Source organism: Hemitrygon akajei, chromosome 6 (genome assembly GCF_048418815.1).
Source record: "Hemitrygon akajei chromosome 6, sHemAka1.3, whole genome shotgun sequence".
Taxonomy (NCBI): Eukaryota; Metazoa; Chordata; class Chondrichthyes; order Myliobatiformes; family Dasyatidae; genus Hemitrygon; species Hemitrygon akajei.
The window spans coordinates 60,008,660-60,032,627 of record NC_133129.1 but is presented as its reverse complement, the minus strand read 5'-3'; the positions used below and the strand labels follow the sequence as shown (position 1 = coordinate 60,032,627).

General features: G+C 39.5%; 1 protein-coding gene across 1 annotated transcript; it reads right to left on the bottom strand.

Annotated features, from left to right (window-relative positions):
* Positions 1-879: 879 nt before the first annotated feature.
* LOC140729080 (leucine rich adaptor protein 1-like) lies at positions 880-23,782 on the bottom strand. Its single transcript, XM_073048411.1, has 2 exons — positions 23,069-23,782; positions 880-2,456 (listed from the first exon to the last, which is right to left on the bottom strand). The coding sequence occupies exons 1-2, from the start codon at positions 23,273-23,275 to the stop codon at positions 2,067-2,069; spliced, it is 597 nt and encodes a 198-aa protein (XP_072904512.1). The 5' UTR covers positions 23,276-23,782; the 3' UTR covers positions 880-2,066.
* Between the last annotated feature and the right edge of the window lie 186 nt (positions 23,783-23,968).

Here is a 23,968-nt window from a genome sequence, read left to right as displayed (position 1 = left end):
ACATCTTTGCAGAATGTAACCTAAATATGTTGCTCAAAATTCAAGAATTATTTTACATTTGCTTTAAAATTTCTTTTAAATTTAATGGAAGTCTAGCAATATTTAAATTTAAAGCTAAAATGTAGTCAATTTGCCCCAACACATTTAAATCAGGACAGTGGTGCAAGAGCTACAGAATCAGATTGCCCTTGATCTCAGTTCAAATGGATGAGTGGAATTGTCAACTTCCATGTGACTGTGATGTTAGGGCTTTTTAAAACAGTTTTAAAAATACAACAATGATCTTGTATCACAGATGTCAGGCTGGCAAGTGCTGAAAACAAGGACCAGGGTTCCGGGTCCCGGGTTTGGATGTCCGTGCAAGTAGGAGACAAAAGGGCTAGTGACCGCGCACCCTCCACCCTCTGAGTTGGTGAGTTTGGAGTTTAAAACCTGGAGTCTGGGGTCCCATCATTGGGTATTCTTGGGGTCAATAATTAAGTTTTAAGCTCAAAGGTTGAATGGAAGTGCAGAAGTCAAAATCCGATGCCGAATCCCTAGGTCTACGAGTCTAAAGTCCACTGCGGAAGTTTCAGGCCTGTTGTATGTAAATCCACTGGAGGCCGAAAGGCCTCTCCTGCTGTTGGAGGACTGTCTGTGTGTGTGAGTGGGTTTGTGGGTAGGTGGGAGGGAGGAAAGGGTCTTATTATGATGTGCTCTGGGTTGTCCTGTCAAGCATTGTAGGCATATATATTGGCGCCAGAATGTGCGGCGACAGTTGCAGCCTAGTTCCTGCACACTCTTAAGTTGTGTTGGTGGTTAACGCAAATGACGCATTTCACTGTATGTTTCGATGTACATGCAATAAATAAATCAGAATCTAAATTATATCACTCAGTGTAATTTCAGGAAACAGTTTTATTGCTTTTATCAGTTTAATCTTATATTCCATAATAACAAGAAAACATTCTTATTGTCTAGTTTTATGCTGAGTTGTAATAAAAACCATTCCCACTCCTTTTGATTTTAATAAATTATACCAATTGGTGCTTCTCATACACATTTGTTTTGTTTCCCTTCCACTTGTAGAAATGTGAGGGAAAACCAAGTACAAACAAACTTATTCTTTAAAAAAAACATGAACTGAATTGTTTACTTTGGCTAAAACTAGAAATTTGCATTTAAAATGCATTTGAAAAATCACTGATCAGAGTACAGTTCAAGTTTCTACCAATATCCAATATCTACCAATATCTGCATCATCAGAAACATGAGAGCGTACAATTGAATGGTGTAACAGAATGCTTTTTTTTCTGTTTTTGTTCTCATCTCTATTAAACTGTCTCCTATAGTAGCAGCCTGGCTTAGTTTCATTTATTCTGGAATAATTTATTAACTATTCCTAAGAAGTTAGCATTTTAAAGTCTCCTGACCAACACCTATAAGTCACCTGACTTAAGATAATTGAAAGTAGCTTTAAAAACTATACTGAACAATTTAATAGTTTTGAACTGTTGGACCATTTTGTAGATTTATATTAGTCAATTTGATTTATTTTATACGATTAAAAAAATGGAATGTAACATGAAACCATGGCTGAAATTACTGCAGCCTTCCTTGAATCTGCGCAAGCAGCAGAGCTGTGCTATTTAATTCAGATTGAATGGCCAATTTTCTGACCGAGCTTCATTTGAGTAAAGTGAATCTTGAACCCAAGTGAAAGATTGAAAGCTACACAAAAGTTAATAATTTTAGTTGTAACTCCTATATCAACACACCTCAATCTTTTGCATTGGTTTTACTGTTTCTATTCAGTCTGTGATGTTATTCTGTACAGAAACTTTACTCTAATATTTCAAAATATCCCTGCTCACATTGTCCCTTGCACTGAAGTTACTATGGCAACATAATCTCAATGTAGTGAATTCTGATTATGGACAGTACTGTAAAATAGGTGATATCAGATTAGTCATCCAATATACATTTCCTCTGTTTAATTTATATCAACTATTTCACATCATTAAAGTTAGAAATAAACTCAATAACACAGATAATGCAGAGACATTATCTTCTTGGTCTCAAGTAACTTATCCAAAATAATAATATCCATCATCAGAGTCCTCTTTGGATTCTTTACTGATAGTTTCACTTTTCAGTGAATCTTTTGTCAAATGTTCATCTGAGAAAGGATCTATGTCCGAGGGTGTGCGGTGACCTGGCAGGTCATCACCCAGTGTGTCTAGATAACTCCCCACAGAAATTGAGTCAAGTCCATCACCACCCTCTTGTAAGCTGTTCCAACTGCCTCGCAGTGAGGTGTTCTGGCTTTCCATCAAGCTGTAGGTACTACTTGCCAAACTGCTGGCCCTGCTGGCCAATGTTCCCTTCTCCTCCATCATCCATTTGATGGATTCAATACCTTCATTGATGGTGAGTAACTGATGCATCAGCTTGACATCAATTGCCCTGAGACAAGCCTAGGGTAGAGAAAAGCAAATTAGCATGTTTACATAAACCAAATGTCATTTAGCACACAGGCTTGAGATTCTTCTTAACTGAAACTAACATAATGTGTAACAGTTCTGAAAGCATCATGTTTGAACTTTGGCCTCTATTCTGGTATTTTTGGCATCATTTTCATAACAATTCCAAGTACCACTGTGGAAACAGGATATCTTCAATCAATTATTCATAGAAATATGACTTTATTTATATTCCCAGGGTCCATCTTAAATGTTGCAACTTTTCAAGGGGGAATTTTATTTCAAGGAGTATGTGACTGAAAAATGTGTACATCTGCTGCATTTTCATTCTGAAATTAACATCTGTTCACTGGTTGAATAAAGAAATCCTAGGGTGAAACTTGGGTTCACTGACTATAAACAGATGATATAAATAGTTTGCTTTGGACTGAATTGGTTGGATTGTCCACAATGGTGCTCTGATTTTGCTTGTAGTGTTAATGGTTGCACGGATCTTTGTGGTTACTTTAGCATAGCTCACTCTGACAACTGACAAGACAAAAATATGGGCCATCTTCTTTTAGGTCTTAGTGATCTTCTATTCTATTCAATCTATCTTATCTCCATTCCCCATGAGGTAAGCTAATGATCCAATTACACTCTTCCCTCCATACATTGCAGAAATGTACATCTGTAAGTGGCACCATATTAAGCTAGCTAATTATTAACTGTTCAACAACATATTTTATTGCTCCATGAGCATTAACCGTCCAGGAAAGTGGAAGCATCTGATCAAGCATAATGCATCCACAACTGAATCTCCCATTTTTACATGGGAGGAGAAGAAACCTGTGAACAATGACTATAAGCAGCTGGAACATTGATACTGCGACAATTAGACAAGGACCAGGTAGTTGAAGAACTAAATGAGACCTTAAGGTAAAACGATGTGTTAAAAATATTATCAATATTAGTGCTAGATTAAAAGTACTAAATATGCCTCATGTACATTATATCATCAATGTAAAGTTCATGATTCCAAATAGAAAGACCTTTATCATATAAAATAACAAAATATATTTGGTATTTCACTAAATGCACATAGTCAAATTTAGGTACCCATGCAGCAACAGAAATATATTCCACTTTATTGTCCAGAATATAATTTATTCTGGCACTGCCATCAATCAGGTGACCAGATATTATAAAGCCATGTTTGAAATGCATGATAGGAACAATGTAGGTGCACTAAAGTTATAATATGATTATTTTATATGCTGGGTTAACCAATAACCCAGCATATAACCAATGAATCACTCTAAGTTCCTCAGTACTCCCATATTCAGATAGAAATAGTCATGGGAATTTAAACAACTTAAGGAAAGGTTCCACTGTACTATTGTATCTGGTGCTCCCAAGGCAGCCTCCTCGATATTGGTGAGACCCAACATAAATTGGGTGACTGCTTTGTCAAGCACCTCCTCTCTAACCACAAAAATCGGAATTTCCCGGTGACCAACCATTTTAATTTCAATCCCCATTCCCATTCCAACATTTTGGTCCATGGCCTCCTATTCTGCCATGATGAAGCCACTCTCGGGGAGGAGCAACACCTTATATTCTGTCTGGGAACCCCTTATATCCTCCAACATGATGGCATGAACATTGATTTCTCCTTCCGGCAATTCGTATTTCCCTTCCATCTTACCTTTCCTTCCATTCCCCACTCTGGCTTCCTATCTCCCCTGGTGCCCCTCTTCCTTCTCTTTTTCCCATGGTCCACTCTCCTTTCCTTTTGGATTCCTTCTTCTCCAGCCCTTTCTTCTTTCCCACCTGTCACTCCCCAGCTTCTTACTTCACCCCTCCCCCACCCATCCAACTTCACCTATCACCTTCAAACTTTTCCTCCACTTCCACCCCACCCCCCCAGATTTTTATTCTGGCTCTTTCCCCCTCACTTTTCAGTCGAGATTTCAGTCTTAGCCCAAAATGTCAACAGATAATCCTTCACCATAGTATGCTGTGTGATCTGAGGAGTTTCTCCAGCATTTTGTTAAGGAAATGTTGCTCTATGAAAAATTCCATCTTCAACTATTCCATGCTGTATTTCTGTATTACTCTACATCACCACTTCTTTATCATCAGAGTCAAATTCCCACTTAACATCAATGTGGAAATACCCTCATCTCATAGAATATGATGGATCCATCATCTGTCTAATACCTGGGGCCATTCGTTTCAGATGAGAGGGTGAAAGTTCAAGAGAGATGTGTGGGGCAAGGTTTTATACATAGTTATGGGTATCTTCAGTGTGCTGGCGGGGGTGGTGATTGAAGCAAATATGATAGAGATAATCTTAGGCACACAAATATGAGTAGAATGGAGGGTTATGGACTACATGCAGAGCTTTGACTTAGTTTAATTTAGTGTCACTAGCTTAATTAGTTTGGCAGAACATTGTGGGTCAAAGGGCCTGGTCCGGTGCTATACCTGTTCAATGTTCTATCTCGAGAATTGTTAAGGATGGTCAGTAAGTGCAGTCCTTGTTTGTCATGTCCACGTACCATGAATGATTAAAAGTATGGCAAGATGTGCAAATGATCAAGTGCAAAATAAGAATAGCCTTACATTCTTACACCCCAGCATAATAATAACATTGTGTTTAATACTCTCTTTCCATTTTAAACACAAGGTTCAAATGAGTATACTTTGAAACTATACCAGAAACTTGTTGTGCAGTTGAAAACAGCGTGCAAGTTAAAGATTAACTAGTGTTCCACATTTTGTTTTTATTGAATCGCCATGTGTTTTTATGATAGAGTTTGCAACTTGTTGGTTTCCCACATTTTTCAAATCACTCAATATAGTTTTCCTTTTTTGTGATGAGATTGTATCGCAAGCTATGTGTTTGTCTTATACTGTATGCAAATATAAAACTCACTGCATATACATGATTAATGCTGCAAAAGGCAAGCCCAGACAAGGTGAAAGCAAAAGGGTAACACTTTAAATATGGAGCATGGAAGTAAAATTATAACTAGACAGGCCTAAAAGAGTTGAAAGCTGAAGGAAAACTATTAAGCATGAAATATCTTTAAAGCATTAAAAAGTTTATGAGAATAATTCTAGGAATGAAGGAGTTAATATATGAGGAGAATTTGATGGCTCTGGGCCTGCACTCTCTGGAGTTTAGAAGAATGAGGGGGATCTCATTGAAATCTATTGAATATTGAAAGGCCTGGAAGAGTGGATATGGAGAGAATGCATCTTGGACTTCTAGGTGGTCCACAGCAGGGATGATTGATAAGTTCATGCCCTAATGTAGAAGGAGATGAGTTATACAGCTCTCGTTACATGCACGTGCAGTTCAACTCTGAGTGCAAATGCAGAAAGTTTGAAGTTAATAACTCATCTCCTTCTACCTTAGGCCATGAACTTATCAATCACCCCTCGTAATATTAATATTGAAGAAAATAATCCATTAAGATATTGCATCTAATTAACCTTTGGCAAACCCCTGATGTGTTACACCAACACGTTCTCAGCCAACTATTCTCAATTATTTTCACTTCAGAGCAAATAAATGCAATGTTTTGTGCTGACATGATATTCATGTCATTTATTGACACCCTGTCTGTGAATGGAATCATAAGTAAAATATTAGAGAAATGCACAAAAATTTGGGAGAAACTCTTAAGTCTGCATTAATTTGACACAGAACATTTAATATCTCCCTCTCCCTCCCACCCCACCCCTTCTAATCATTCCTGACTCCATCTGCCTCTAATCATTCACCTTTCCTCAGTACTCTTATTATCTACAGACCCCAGTCTCACTATACTCTCCCTCATTTCTCTATTCTGACCATCTTCCCATTCCACTCTCAGTCCTAATAGATGGTCTCACTCAAAATGTCAGCATTTCCTTTCCTCCATAAATCCTGCTCAACTGACTGAGTTCCTCCAGCAGCTTGTTTACAATCCTGAGCTGGTCAGTTTAATGTAAGAACTCTGAATAAATAATCTAAGTGAACATCAGATTCTGCACACCACTCTTAATAGAGGTTTTAAATTTACTGCCTTATAACCTCATAGAACTGGCTTTTGCCTGCACTATAGTAAAACAGAATAAGCAGCCATTGAAAAAGTGGAACTTTTCCTGGCAATTCTTCTGACTTTGGAACAAGAGAGGACCAAGAAGTCCAACAAAACAAAAGCGTTCAGTGAGCAAGGGGAAGTGACTGTATCCCAGAAATTAAGCACCAATATAATCAGTACATTAGAATCTATTTAGAATATCCTCCTTCATGTGTAGCAGATTAACACTGTGATGTTGGGGGACTTAAATCACTTGCCATTAAATATGAAACATCATTTCCAAAGGTGAATAAATTATTTACATGAACAACACTCCTGAATGTGAAATTACATGTGCTACCTTTTTTGGAAACGTTACCAAGACATGCTTCTGACCTTTAGCAGAACATTAAGGTGAACTTGAATGGACTTCCTGTAGTGTATGTACTGTGTGCATGTACATTCAGTACTATATGGCCCCTGTGGCTGCTTTCAGTAAAGGATAGTTGTTCAGTAGCTCTATCTTTGCTACTTATCTAACAAAAAAAACCTGACAGAGGCAGAATATTTAATATCAAATTTAGTCTATGACTAAAGTAGAAGATAGGATTACATCAGTGAGGAAATTCTGAAGAAGACCAAGCAAATATGAGCAAATCATAATTCCTTAAATAAATGCAATAGTTTTGAGAGTTATTGCACAGGATTTATTCTATCACTGTTCATCAAAATCTGCAACACCACAATGGTGTCGACACACATTAATGAAAATTTGTAATTTTTGAATTTATTCATTCACAGGATGTGGATGTCTTTGGTAAAGATTCGATTTATGGACCATTCCTAATCCTCTTTTAACTGAGGAAGCAAGTCAAACACAATCTCTTGGTGAGTCTGGAGTCACATATAGGCCAGACGACGTGAGAATGCTAGACTTTCTTTCCTAAAGGGTATCAGTGAACTGCTTGTGTTTTTACAACCAGTTTCTTGCCTATGATTATGGAAACTATCCTCTTTTACACTTCAGATTTAATTAGTTACTTGAATTTATGTTTCCTAGCTGATATAGTGAGATTCAAGTTTGTGGTTCTGGATCAACACTTTACAATTCTGGATGTTATTTCTGTAACTTAATACCATATTATCACAGCCATAGCTAAAATATTTAAACATAAATATTAAAAAAGAACAGGAAACAAAGAACAGAGAAATGACATTGAGTTATGTCTTCTGAGCATGTTCTGATTCTTGCTGGAATACAAATAAGGAAACAGTTGGTTTGTTTAAACATTGTTGAGTAGATGAAGCTGTCATGATCTTAATAGCTATTTAACTATGTTGATTTCTTGACACTGATTTTGATAATTTTATATAAAATTCAGTAATTCAAACTGTTTTTAGTGCCTGGAGAATAAACTTCATCCAAAAAAATGCTAAGAAATTTGTCTAAAAATAAAACCTGGAAACAGAGAGCAGTAGATATAACACATATATATGTAATATAGATAATAACTTGAGGGGTCATTTAGCTTTAGATTATCTAAGTGACAAAGACAGATTAAGTACTTTCTGCTTCACCAAATACTGTATTTGCATTGAGAGTCAAAATTTTCAACACAATGAAAATCCATTGTAACTCAGCATGAGAAACTAGTTTAAGATGATAATCCTACCTAACCTGAATGCAAGACACATCCCAATACCCGGCCGTTTAGACTAATTTACTTGTGTCAGTTCTTTCTGGTTCAACTAGACTAGTATCAAAGATTCCAACAATGAAAGGACAATTACAAAAAAAATCCTCACGCAATTTATTGCAACCTTGGGTACTGGCAACAATTCACATAGCATCTCCTGCCAGCTTCTGTTTCTAAGGGGCTGCTGGTGAAGTTCTGTTGGTCTGGCAGAAGCATCACAGGCATGTGGACAGTTGACATTTAGGGTTCTTCTGGGCACCCTGATCTGTAGAGGAAGCTTACATTCAGATCATTCACCTATCATCAAGAAGATTCTGATGAAGGATAAAGGATATTGCATGGAATGGTTCATATTGGATTTGGGGAATCATTATTAGTGAGTAGAAGTTCAGGAGGAGAGGTGGTGAGTGAGATTTGTTCATCACAATACTATGTTAACAGAAGGGATGAGCAATTGGTGAGAGGGGGATTGTTTATAGTAAAACAAATTGACTATTGTGGTAGAGGGGTATTGAATTACTGGGGAAGGGGTAAGCATCCGGAGGTGGTGAAGGGGAGAGGGCATGACGATCTTGGGGAACTGTTTCATCTCCTGGTGCACAAGAATTACTGGAGGATGAATTATTTCCCCCAGTCAGGAATTCTCTCTTCCTTTAAGTGCTGGAGAAATAGGAAGCACAGGTAATTCAAATTAACCCTGGAAAAGATAATAAAATCTGAGGCATGAAACCTAATTAAAATGTTTAAAAGAGCGCTCAACTGTTCCAAACTTTACTGGTTATGCTAAAAGACAAGTGGGTGGGGTCAGGTTTGGGATGATGAATAGTGCTTTGAGAGACGGGTTCTATCACATCTGAAATCCTGTCTGCCCACTACTCTGGACCCCCATCAATTTGTCTATTGCACCAACAGGTCAACAGAGGACACCATCTCCATGGCACTTCACTCTGCCCTGACCCACCTGGACAGCCCCAAGTCTTACGTCAGAATGCTGTTCATTGACTTTAGTTCGGCATTCAATACTGTGATCCCCTCCAAGCTGATCACCAAACTTCGCCAGCTTGGTATCAGCTCATCCCTCTGCAATTAGACCTTGGACTTTCTGACTAACAGACCCCAATCTGTTAAGTTAGACAACCTCTCCTCCTCCACTCTCACCCTGAACACCGGCGTGCCTCAAGGCTGTGTGCTGAGCCCTCTTCTGTACTCCCTTTTCACCTATGACTGCATTCCTGTACATGGTTCAAACTCCATAATCAAGTTCGCAGATGACGCCATGGTGGTTGGCCTGATCGGGGGGATGATGAGACGGCCTACAGGGATGACGACCAGCAGCTGGCCACGTGGTGTGCTGACAACAACCTGGCCCTTAACACCCAGAAGACCAAGGAGATCATTGTGGACATCAGGCATGCTAGGAGCCACACTCATGTCCTCATCTACATCAACGGAGCTGTAGTGGAGCATATATCAAGCTTCAAATTCCTTGGTGTCCACATTTCCGTGGATCTCACCTGGTTCCTGATCAAAAAGGTGCAACAGCACCTTTATTTCCTGCACAGCATCAAGAAAGCTCATTTCTGTCCCAGATACTGATGGACTTTTACCGTGTACCATTGAGAGCATACTCACCAACTGCATTTCAGTGTGGTATGGCAATTGTCCCGTATTGGACCGCAAAGCACTCCAGTGTGTGGTGAAAACTGCCCAGCGGATTATCAGCACCTAATTGCCCACCATTGAGAACATCTACCTGGGCAGGGCAAAAAGCATGATCAAGGATGCATCTCACCCTAACCACAGACTTTTTACTCTACTCCCATCCAGTAGGCACTACAGGAGCCTCCACTTCTTCACTGAGGCTGTGACCCTGCTGAACCTCACATCACAGCACTAAGCAGTATTGCTCCCATGTTGTACTGTCTCAGTACTTTTATATTTGTATGTTGTAGCACTTAGTTTTTATTTGCAGTTATTTTGTAAATAACACTATTCTTTGCATTTCTGGTTAGATGCTAACAGCATTTCATTGGCTTTGTATCTGTATTCAGCACAATGATAATAAAGTTGAATGTAATCTAGTCTAATCTATCAGCCTACATAAATTTACTAGTTAAAATTCCCATTAGTGTTGCTTCATCAGGAAACTTCAAAGAACAGCTTAAAACAGATTATTTATAAAATTCCACTGTCCTCATGAAAGAAAATACACAGTATTTTAACCAAAACTTTATTTTATGATCACTATGTAATTTAGCAAAAAAATTTTCACAGATACATCTAACACTGTGCAAAAGTTTTAGGCACATACCGTATGTATAGTTAGCAGCCTTAGATTTTTGCACAGTAGTGACGTAATTTTATGTTTTTTATTCCAGTGCTGCTGGTGATGCAAAAGAAATTTCATGACGCAAGTTAGCAATGATAAATCTGAATCTCTATTGATGCAGCTATGAAGAAGACAAGACAGTGACTTCATTAGGAGTCTGAAGAGATTTTGTCTGTCAACAAAAACATTCAATAACTTCTAGAGATGTTCCAAGAAGAGCATTCTGACAGGCTGCATCACTGTCTGGTATGCGTGGGGGTGGGGGGGGGGGGCACATGGGCAACTGCACAGGACTGAAAGAAGCTGCAGAATGTCGTAAATTTAGACGGCTCCATCTTGGGTACTAGTCTACAAAGTGCTGAGGACATCTTCAAGGAGTGGTCCATTATTAGGGACCTCCAGCACCCAGGGTATGCCCTTTTCTCACTGTTACCATCAGGTAGGAGGTAGAGAAGCCTGAAAGCACACACTCAGTAATTCAGGAACAGCTTTCTCCCCTCTGACATCCGATTCCTAAATGTACATGAAAACGATCTCAATTTTTTAATATATATCATTTCTGTTTTTACATAAATTTTAATCTATTCAATATTTGTATATACTGTAATTGATTTAGGTATTTATTTGTTTTTCTTCTATATTATGTATTGTATTGAACTGCTACGGCTAAGTTAACAAATTTCATGACACATGCAGGTGATAATAAACCTGATTTTGATTCTGATTCTATTGTGGAGTGGGAGTGGGAACGGTGAATCATGGTTGGAAAAGGGGGAACGGAAAGGGAAGGGTGTGAGAGCACCAGAGAGACATTCTGTAATGATCAATAAACCAATTGTTTGGAATCAAATGACCTTGCCTGGTGTCTCAGGGCTGGGTGTGAGTGCAGCCATGCCACCTTCCACCCCTGGCACTCCTTCTCTGCCACCTGTCCCACACTTCTCCCACAGCACTCCACCCTCACCATTCCCAACACCCTTGGCTCCCACCAGATTTACAAACTCACTCTCTGCTCTACTTTGACAAATACTGTACTGTGCAAAAGTTTTAGACACCCTACCTATATATATGTACTGTAGACCTTTGCACTGTACTGTACCTATAGTTGGGGATCTATCCAATGATAGCAGGAACATCAGTCTACAGTAATTCAGCATCTCAGCTCATGCATTATGAATAACCATGCGGAAGTACCAAAATTTGCAGTGTATCACAGGGATAAAATAATGGAAAGTACGTGAAATTATATTAGTAAATTGTGAATCTGGATAGGGTTAATAATGTAAAAAAATACAATTTCTCATGTCACTGACATTCTCTGAATGTGCAGGTAATCTAGTGGTGCTTAAGACCATTGTTAAATTCATTATCCTTTTAACAGCAAAGTGTAACTGGAAATCCTCTCTAGTTAGACATGAAATAGGGTATTTGTAAGTTGTAATGATTTCATCTTCACCTTTATGGCCATTCTCAAATCCCATCTAAAACATTACAACACATTATGCTTTTCATCGCACTTTTACTGAGATCATCTTCCCATAACAATCAGCTGCTGGGGAAGTGCTAAGGTACTGGGATATCTCAATTCAACAGAATGTGGCTGTACTTCAAATAATTAATTTCCCTTTGTTAGCCATTCTGAAACAAATATTAAACAATTAAAACTTATTTGTTTTCTCCCTTTTACAGTTTTGATGAAGAGACTTCCAGCTGAAGTACTAGTTCTGTAGCTCTGTCCACAGACACTGCTGAGTCTGTTGAGTGTTTCATGCATTTTCGGTTTTTCCAAATTTCCGCCATCTGCAGCTCCTGATTGGCATAAGATACAATATTGCACTTTATCCTGTCCTGGAGCTGAGGAGTATATGTTTTATCAATGCTCAAAATATTTCAACACCCCCTAAGTTGGCAACTGGAATGAGTTGCCGCAGAAGGTGACGAAGACAAAAGCAGTTAACAACTTTCAAGAGGCATCTTGATGCATACATGAGCAGAATATAAAGGGATATAGAGTAAAAGTGAACAAAAGGGGTTGTATAATAGGCATGATGATCAGCAAAGATGCAGCGGTTGAAAGGCTGTTCCTATGACTCTACGACTAAGTCAGAACATTTATTATACTACTTAGAATAGGGGATAATAGGCTGCCAACAATCCAGTCAATTTGTGACAACACATATTGATTTGGTGTTGTGTTTTCATCTCTTTTATTAAAGGATATAGTAGTATTTGGGATGAAGTGCGTTATAAGGATCAAGTACAGCTTAGGGACTTGACAGATGAGATTTCTTGGTCTTTTTGTTCTTAGTCAGTTTAACACACATGAGGCTGAAAGACTGAAATGCCTTGCTTTCTCAGATTTCTGACATTTCTACTGCAATTGCACCTCTGGATGGAATAGTTTAATATGCATTCAGTCAGGAAAAAGAGACACACGCACACACACGTACGCACATGCACAAACACATGTAACATTGTAGTAGTCCACTGTGGTCTGTTCAGCACTATAATTTGTGTTGAGATAATTATACATTTAGTCAGATGAATCTTCATGCTAAAACACGATCTGGACATTGCCAGAAATCAGATACCAAAGTCATAATTTAGTGATAAACCAAAGTGATAAACCAATGGATATGAAGCAGTGAGGTGCAAGTATTGCGTTCCTGCTCATTAACATGATTATCCAGTTCAGCCACTACAAATCATGCTGTAAAACTGATTAGCGGCTCAGCAAAGGTGATCAGCATTGATGTTACAGCTGGGTTGTAATCAAGCTGATACATTTCTTAAAGGGGAGGTACAACCTGGCTTCAGGATTTGGTGTTTGCAAGTGTGATGCCAAAGGTGATCGGATCAAAGATGTAGAAATGAGAACAGAGATGTTTTCTCACTGTTGACCTAGAGGCTTTAATGTGCAAGGCAGAAAAGAGAAGATAGAGCATCTGTCCACAGAACATCCGGAGTCCTTCCAGGTACTGTATATCATACAAAGGCAGAATGGAGGAAATACTTTATAAGATCAGAATTAAGTTTAATCACTGGCATATGTCATGAAATTTGTTGTTGTGCAGCGACAGTACAGTGCAAGACAATAAAAGCACAAGTTACAGTAGGTGCATATTATATAATTAAATTTGTAGAGCAAAAAAAGAGCAAATTAAAAAAGAACAGTGAGGTAGTGTACATGGGTTCAATGTCCATTCAGAAATCTGATGCAGAGGAGAAGAAGCTGTTCCTAAAGTGTTGAGTGAGTATCTTTATCTTTGTATCTCCTACTTGATGGTAGCAGTGAGAAGAGGGCATGTCCCGAGTGATGAGGCCAAGCAATGTTGCAAAAATATATAATTTCAAACATTTGCTTGAAGTCAGTAAAAGTACTTTCAAGCATACAGTTTACACACACACTGCTCAAAAACGCAACACCCCCACCCACTCACCTGCCAACAGCCTCCATCAATCAGGATGTATTCCTAACATTCATTTCCTATACCTCACACCATGCCTTCCAACCGTACCTCACAGCCTGTGTAAGCTGCCTGCTACTCAACCGTGACTAACCACCTAACCCAAACACATTCCACAACACTCATTGACACCCGTTACTTTATCTCTCTTGCAGTTGAATCTGGGAACCAATAGGCAGCAGCAGCTAACTGAGTGCTATGGGCTCATCAATGTCGCCCTTTCAGCATTTTTCCATGAGTGACATGGTGTGAGAAACAGTTTCAAGCGGATAAGTTGAAATCACTGAAGAAGTGACATCTGTATAGCTCATCACACACTTTAGTTCTCTCTTGTCATACAAACCTTACGCCTGCTTTATTTGCCACGTTAGCAATGAATTCTGACTGACAGACACTGCTGACATTTTGGCGTGTAGTGATTCTGAGTATAGTGATAATAGTTGCAAAATATATTCACTTGCTTTGAAGAAATGGATGAAATTGTACTCTTTGCAAAACTCACATGCCCTTGTCTCTCCCTGCAGAGAGCTGAGAAATGCAATTTGACAGGCAGGAGTACAGGAGCCAGAGTGGGGGAAGATACAGCCACAACTTTACTCCATTTATCTGTTACATAGATACTTTGTGAATAACTTACGCATGAGTTTTGAGCTGGTATCTACAGGTGACGGTCACTATGCAACACTGACCTTCATTCAAGGCAGAGAGAAAGCAACACGTACTTGCACAGGGAGAGATTTCAAAGGGGCCTAAGCGGCAACTTTTCATACGAAATGTGATGCATACATGGAATAACCTGCCAGAGGAAGTGGTTGAAGCAAGTACAATAACATTTAAAACAAAGAATTATATACATATACAGAAATTAAATATGCAGAGCAAAAAGAGAGCAAAGAAAAGAAAGAAAAAGAGTATAGTGAGGTGGTGTAGATGGGTTCATTGTCTATTCAGAAATCTGATAGCAGAGGAAAGGAAGCAGTTCCTGAAAAAATTAAGTGTGTGTCTTTAGGCTGTTGTACTCTTACTTGATGGTAGCAATGAGAAGAGGGCACATGGACAGGTACATGAAGGGGAAAGGTTTAGAGGGTAAATGGGATCAGTTTATTTGGGCAACTTGCTTGGCAGGAATGAGTTGGGCCAAAGGTCTTGTTTCTGTGCTGCATTGCAAGTACAAAGTTCAAAGTAAGTTTATTATCAAAGTACATGTAAGTTACCATTTACTCTTCTGAGATATATTTTCTTGCAGGCCTTCATAGCAGAAAGAAATGTAATAGAGTCAATGAAAGATTACACCCACAGAAAATCTGGCAAGCAGCCAATCAGCAAAAGAAGACAAATTGTGCAAATACAAATAAATAATTAGATAAATAAATAAATACATACATACATAAATAATGCTGAGAACATGAGTTCTAGAGTCCTTGGAAGTGAGCCCATGGGTTTTACTCTCCATGACTCTGTGTACCTTGCCTTTAACACTCAGTCAATGTCAATTAATACACAAAGGCCATCTCCCCAAACTGAATATTAACCTCACACACTGCTCAATCCATCACAACCACATCACTCATCTACCATCTTCCTTCCTCCCTCAGGAATCACACTCAGCATTAATATTTTACATTGCACCATCACACACTTAGAATGGGTCTCACACTCATATCTCATAGCTTGCTCAAAGTATCTGTAATTTAATCAGAATAGAAGACTGAATACCAGTTCTGGTATGGAGAACTCAGTCGAAGTGTTAGTCAGCCTAACAATAGAAGGCTACAAAAGGTCATCTTTAGTACAGTGGCTCCGCATGCAATATCAAGCAGCATGGATGAGCTCACCACCAGCCACACTCAACACTCTGCATGCAACTTGGAGCCCATTTACTTCCATTTCTACTGACACCGTCCATTTTTTTTGAAAATGCTCCACACATTGAGATATTCTGCTGCCTTTATCTTTAAGTATTTTACGAATTCTTCTGCTGTACCTCTAGTTAAGAAAATCTGATAAGCATTGTTACACCCTTCTAATACCACTGCATATCTTGTTTCCCAAACTGTTATTCTGCCTTGCACCTGAAATTTTGGACTTACCTCACAGGGCCTGTACTTAATGGAGTTCAGGAGAATGAGGGAAGGTCTTACTGAAACATACAGGCAATGGAAGCCTGTATAGAATGGATGCAGAGACAATGATTCCATTAGTAGGAGGAATACATTCTGAGGCTTCAGCCTCAGAACTATGAGATGTCCCTTTAAAACTGAGATGACGAGGAATTTCTACAGCCAGTGTCGTGAATGTGTGGATATTTTTTGATGTGGAAGCCAAGTTATTGGGTCTATTAAAGATAGAGATTCACAGTTTCACAGCTAGTAAGGGTGTCAAGGGTTACAACAAAAAGGCAGGAGAATGGGGTTGAAAAATGAATCAGGTATGGTTGAATATTGGAGCAGGCTCAATATTCTGCTCCTATATCTTATTATTCTGCTCCTATATCTTATGATCATATGGTCTTACAATTTCCTGTACTAACCTTGATTTCCCTATTTTCCAAAAATATATTGCTCTCTACTTTGAATACCCTCTGCAACTGGGCCTATACTACCCTCTTCAAAGAGAATTCCAGAAGTTACACTAATTTTTAACCTGCAAGTCTGGCCCTTTAATTTGAGACTTTGACATCTTGTTCAAGATACCAGAAGAAACCAAATCCTTATATCTATCCTGCCAAACCTTATCACACCTCCTTCTTTTAACTAATTTAAAAGCATTTTTTGCTGTCCAAGTGACACAATTTGTTACAGTGCCAATTCTAACACAATTTAAATGGAAGCTGTCTCAGTAGAACTCCCCATTTCCCTGGTACCAGTCTTCATGAATCAAAATTCTGACCTCCTCCACCATTGCTCTATTCTTCTTATCTCTCTGTCTCTGGGCCAATTTACTTCCACAGGAACAATCCAGAAATTCTCCATATTAATTTACACCCTCACTCTCCGCACAGAGCTTCACTCTTAGTTCTGTCCATGACGTTGAATCTCCACAACACTGGTACTGGACTACTTCACCTTTCGCTCTGCGTCCTTCTGTACTTGGGAGATGATGTCTTCTAACTTGGCTCACGCCTCAAACTTTGGAGACTGCAAAGGGCAGAATCTGGCTCCCTGCCTATTGCTTTTCCCAACACTAATACATTCCTTTCCATCCTGTTCCCCTTAACTGAAAATCCTGCAGTAACACTGTGCGTATTTGCACGTTTGCACTGCAGATTTTGGCCTTCACCAGCAAGAATGCTGCATCTCCTTAATAAGGGCAAAGGTTGCATCTTCTCAGTTTTGTATCTGGGTCTGCCTTACTGTTCAAACTTAAAGCAAACTAGAATTCCATCGCTGCCTGAGCAGAGCTATGTGACTACTTCCTGAATCAATTAACTCCTGCCTTCTCTGATGTCGGATCAACCATGCACACCAGCTCAACAAATGAAGGGCAGAATAAACCTCACAGCAGCAGGCCTGGTACTGTAGGTGAGATTAGGGTGGGAGGCTGCCTTCCATGGAAGAAAGAGCTCAGCTTAATTCCACCTGATGGGTCAGATTTTGATGGGTTATTTTAGCTCGCTCTGTATTGTAAATCACCTATCACTCCATGGAATTAAATTTCAGTGAAATGATGTCACTTAATGCAGGTTTTGATGCTCTGAACCCTAAATTACAGATGACAGAGTGCTGAAGCTAGTGGAGCTATAGCCTCAGAGCACCAAAAACCTGGGTTCAGTCCTGATCTGGAATAGTTTACACGTTTTCCTGTGATGATGTGGATTTCCACAGTGTGCTCTGGCTTCCTTCCACATCGCAAACACATGCAGTCTTGCAGGCTAATTTGCTACTGTAAGTTGACCCCAGTTGCAGTCTACTGCATCAATAAGGAGTTCATCAGTATGTCACTTATATTGGTTGGCAGAATCCAAGTCTTGAGCTTCCTGACATTGAATACAATCTTCTTGACGGAGTTTTAAAAGTGTTTCACCATGCACCAGTGTAGCAGCCTTAGATGATGAAGGGAAATTACAGAGGTGGGGGGTGACGCAGATTTCATAAAACCAGAGCCAAAATACTTTCTTTGTGAACTGCCTCATCAATACCCTCACTGGAGTCCACAGTAGCTGCCTCTAGTGCACTTGTGCCTGTCACTTCACTACAAACACAAGCTTTGGTTTAAAATGAAAACAATGTTAGCATCTGTGTTATCAGCTGTTACTAGGAAATTAAAGAGCAATGATCCAGCATTTGGACAAGAAGAAAAACTGATTTAACCTTTTTATCCTAATTCATTAATTGCACAAAAAAGCTGCACTGTGCCCATTAGTGACACAATCAATGAGTGAACCATGCTTTCCTGGCTTAGCAATAAAAGCTGGAACAAAGTAATGTAAGTTTTTCATCTCCAAGTGAAATTAAAATGCCCCTCTGGAATATCATCATTATTTTCAGTGACTTCCCAAAATGTTTTTTTTAACATGCTGCCTCTTTGCATAAAGACAGGATTTATAAAGATCACACTATCTGTCAACTAGATGCTGCATTCAGCGACTGAAGACTGATGATAGAGGGCCTTGAATGTTGTTCAGGGGGCCATGGGGCAGGTCTACACTATGTGGCACATTCACCATGCCATTCAAGTCACCCCCACCTCTATAAATGTCCCCCATCTCCAAGCCACCCACAGAGAGCTGTATTAACAGTGCTGATCTGATTCTCAGTAGGTAGCATATAAAGGGAGGGCAGCTGTGACCTCTCTTTACATGCTACCTTCCACAGATCAGCACTGTTATAGAGCTCTTGGAATAGCAAGAGTTTACAACTCTTCTAAACTGGAGGACAGCATGAAAGTGATTTCTTAAAATGAAGAAATCCAAATTTAATGTATAGTTTGATCACTCCTCAGAATGTGTTAGGACAAAGAGCAATGCCCTGATCACATCAAATATAGGCAAAATCTAATTTCTGACTGAAAGTATTTTAGACTTTACTGTGTCTTCCTCCATAGGGTCATAAAGGTCATAAAGCATGGGTACAGCCCCTTTGACACCAATTGTGCCTACCTGAGCTACTCCCTCTTGCCTGTGTTTGGCCCATATCCCACTACTTTTTTCTTATCCACTTACCAGTCCAAATGTCTCTTAAACATTCTAATTGTACATGTCTCCAACACTGACAGCTTGGTCCATATACCCACCACTCATCTGTGTGAAAACCTTGTGCTTCAGATCCCCTTTAGACATCTCCCCTCTCAATTTAAACTTATGCCTTCTACTTTTAGCCTCCCACCCCGTGAAAAAGAGCCCCTCACAATTTTATAAACCTCCATATGATCACCCCTCAGTCTTCTTCACTCCAGAGTAAACAGTCCCAGCCAATCACTAATTGGGATAAAGGGAGGGAAGGAAGTACAGAGTCTGTGCCTACATCTACCTGTTTTAAAGCAACAGAAATTGTGGGATGTTAAATGGTGCGTGAGTGAATATAAAAGGTTGACGATACCATCATGTTCACTGAATTCAAGTCTGCCCTTGGCCACAACCTCAGCATTATGATTAACTCATGCATGGATGCCTCCTCCTTCCAAATAGTTGCGGTGTTTTCTGTGTAACAGCTATTGCAAGAGGGAGGCAGATGTATCAGTTGGCATTGAGCAATATGTGTGGTAATGCACTGTCAGTTTTGAATAGTTAGTGTGTGTGTGTGTGTCTGTATCCAAGCTACAACTTGAGGTTGAAGGCTTGCAACATACTAAATGTGTGAAGGTGAAATGAATGTCATGTAGGAGAGCTGAAAGTTAGAGATTAGTGGGAAAGTCATGGATTGAGCAGTGTGGAATCCATGTGGTACAGTGGACAAGTTATGGTATTAAAGCTGTATTCACCAAACTTAACCACTCAGAAGTTTATTAGAGACACAAGAGATTCTGCGGATGCCGGAAATTTTGCCGAGAAACCTCATCAGTCCTGACGAAGAGTCTCATCCCGAAACATTGACTGTTTATTTCCCTCCATAGATGATGCCTGACCACTGAGTTCTTCCAGCATTTTGTTTGTGTTGATCACAGTTTTCTTTAGTTTGCCTCTGAGATTATAACCACGGCATTTGCCTTTCAAACATCTGTTGCTACAGACTGCTTGCTATGCATTCTGCAAGTCCCGATGTATTTTTCAGGTATAAGACATTTCTTTTCCTTCCCACATTTCTGATGGTGCTAACAAATAGGACCATATGATCATCTTATATCCACTGGCACATTCAATAAGAGACTGCAACACAGGACCAAATATTTCAACCAAAATATTTCCCAGGCAGTGTGGTAGAGAAAATTGGACAGTTATCAGAAACCTAGCACACCCTCAGGACTAAATGGTTTTCTCTGTGCAATAACATGTTACGAGTATGTTGAATGACAATGTGGGCTTTTCAATTTCTCTCTTAGATATTTCAGCACCTAGTACACAACTTCTGTGTTCCTCCCTTTTCTTTTTTCATTGTTTATCTTCATTTAATTCCTCCTGCTGTATTTCTATTTACTCACTTATTCATCAACTTCATTCTTTATATTCCGATTTTGAAAAGAGTTCTTTGGGCCAGAGGGCTTTGGGCTCTGAGGTTTTTAGAGCAGCTGAACTGGTTAATTGTTGTTTAATAACAGTTCTTAATCATTTAGAATTCCTTGTGTTTTTCTTGAGCATCTTTCTCTTTGTAATCCGGTCTCCTGATGCCTCCTGTTTAAGCTTGTAAAGTTAATTTTGATAGGCTCAGGAATTCCATACTATTTGTATTATTTAATTGGCTCCCCGATTAGTGCTAACCACAGGGTCCTTGTTTTGAGATTGTTACTTCTCACAGTGTCACTTGCCTGAGCCACCGATATTTTTTTTGGAATTATTCTGAATAAACTCTTGTCGCTGTCTCTACATTAGAATTCTGCCTTTCCTCTGCACTTGGGTTCCAATATTGCCAGCGTGCATCATGACAGATTTGCCTCCTTTAATACAACGACTCATCCAAATTGCTCTTTGGTGAGCTAGACTAGTTTGCACAGTGTTACTAAACAGAGGCTGATGATTAAGTTAACAACAGAACTGAGGCCCAACATTCTGTGCTCAGTTTGGATACCATTCAATATAATTGCCTAATCCTTCTGCAAATTTCGTTTCCATCCCCGAGATCCACCCCAAGAACGTTGCGAAGCACAGCTGCTAGAGCTACATTTACAGTAAAGCTACAGAAAAGCCTTCATCACAGCACCAGCCTTCTTTAATTGCATTAACAATTGTGTCATCTCTAGGAGTGCTGCTGACCGAGAAACATCTTTAGTCTTCACATCCTCCAAGCTAAATGTAACCAACAGATATCAGTACTGTTTGTAATGGGATCTAATGAGTTGACTCTCAATGTATAGGACCCCAATGTATGCACTGAGTCCAGGTGGGTTGTCTATCCACTCTGATAAGTCATTCAGATTGAGAGGAGTTAGGACATGCTGGGTCATGCTTGCTCAGCCCAAGTACTTTATCCAGGTCAGGGTTATTTGCTTAGCATTACCACATGTAAATTGTATGTTTGAGATTGTTACATTTCCAGAGGTGGACAAGTGTAGGGACCTCAACTTTGGAAAATATGATATGTTCCATACCGTGGTGATTGACAGGATCTTGTTAGTTTCAGAGATCTCAAACTAACAAGATCTGGTCACCCAGCCAAAAGTCTAGTTTATTTTTTGCATTACTACAAACCAACTCAAAGTTATCAAGAAGAATAGTTTGCCTGATTTCCTACTGATCTTGTTTACTAAGTTATTTTTGTACTGATAACATGATTATTTTCCAACTAAACAATGAGCCTTTATTTAAATAATAGATAGAACTATGAGATATTAATAATTAACACATTTAAAATTCAATTAAGTATATTTCACCTGTTCTATTGTTCAATAAGATCAGGGTTAATCTAATCTTGCCTGTTTTTTCTATAGATCTGATTTTCCATTGGCCTGAATTATCCATTTGAAACCAAACCAGAGTGAGGCTTTGGTGAATTTTGTGTATGCAAGGGTTTAACTGTTTAAACATAATGCAATTTTGCCACCATCACATACCTGGAACTGCAATGTTTTGATAAAAGTACTGTTATATTACCCAGATCGCAGTCCACCACAGAGGATACTACTGAAACACAACACTTTCCACAGTTCCACGGCCACAAAAGACACTGTGCATGTTAAATGTTCTTTCCTTCTGACCCTTTGGGATTTCAGTTAAAGTCTAGCCAGACTAATGATAGTTCGAGTAAAAAGATGTAAATTCAAACTACATAAAACAGGAGAGACAACACAGAAGCAGGAGTTGGCCAAATTGTCCCTCCAGCCTGCTCCACAAATTGAATACTGTACTGGCTAATAAATCATTCCAGAAAGATGAGGTTGCAATAAGGATCCATCCTGAAACTGGGAATAAAGATCAATCTTGAGATCTAGTGCATCTGACCTGAGAATGGATTATGCTAACTTGAATCCCCAAACTGCACAAGATCTCCATTTTATATTAATAAAGCCCCTTGCTTTAACTCAACAACGCATTATAAGTTTGTTTTTCCTGAGAATTTCCAGTTAAAATACTATATTTCTAAGGAAAAAAAGACCTGCAGACAAATGGAACATTTTGGCAAAATACTTCAGATAATCTGAAAAACAATTATACCTGAGGTAAAAGGTTCACTGATCATTATTGCTGAAGGTAAAATAATACACCAGTCCTGCTTCTTCTTGAAGGGCATTCCAAACAAAAAAAAATCTAGCAATGTGTAGTTTCTTTTATATTTATATGGAGAACATGGAACCAAGTTCGAGTCCGATACTATACTTATACACCTGGTATTTTGCTTCCGTGTAAACAGGCTGTCCTGTGCAGCGTACGTGCTTAGACTGTGCTCCCATATACTGAGCAATCCCTTAGCTGACATTCGCTCGCCGGTACATTGTCAGTAAGCGCTCTCTTTCTCTCTTTTCCACTTACCATTTCCAGCTTCAATATTTGAATCTTAGCTTCCAATCTCTCCAACGCGTTGCAGTTACTCAAAGTTCCCGAGGTAGAAAGAGCTACCTCATCGTCTGAGCGGCGGCATGGCTGGTCTTCCCTAAGTGATCGTAACAGGCTTTCGGGAATCTTACGTCCCATCTTGATCTCCAGTTCTTTTAAATCCGGCAGGACATATTCCTCCATTCTCGCCAAATGAATGTTTGATGGTTCAGACGCAATTATTATAGATTGCAACACGTCAAATGAAACATTTTGAATCAATCGTGAGGTTCGGAAGGAATACACATCAGCACGGGACGGATGATAAAGTCAAGGTAGTTACTTCTTAATTGCAAGGATCACTGGGGCTCCAGTGCAAAGTGACTAAGTCGATGCTGTCTCGCTTCTTCGAAGACAAATGTCAGTTGGGGAAATTGATGTTTGAAAAGTGCAGCAAGTGTTCAAATCTGTTTTTCTTTTGCCGGTTACTCTGGATTAATTCAGTTCTAGAACGGCATACGGTGGGTAAGACGGCAGATAGGAGTGAGCACTTCAAACAGCTCGTTTTCAGTGCAAGGCTCGCTGACCTTGCAGAGTGTGTGTGTGTGTGTGTGCGCGTGTGTGTATGTGCGTTTCACTCCCTCTCTCCCTGTCTCTCTCTCTCTCAACTCCCCACCCGAAGCAGCAGAGCAAACCTTCAGGTAAACCAGGGCACGGTGACCAACCCCTTTACCGTAATCCATGAAGAACTGTCGCGTCCCTCTTTGCCGGTTGTTCCATCGCCAGGCGCGATCGAGGCTGGTCGCAGGAGTTTCATTTTGTAGTGTTGGCGGTTTTACAGCGTGCGATGACATAGCTGCCGTTTAACAGTAACAACCCTTGACACCGCCATTCTAA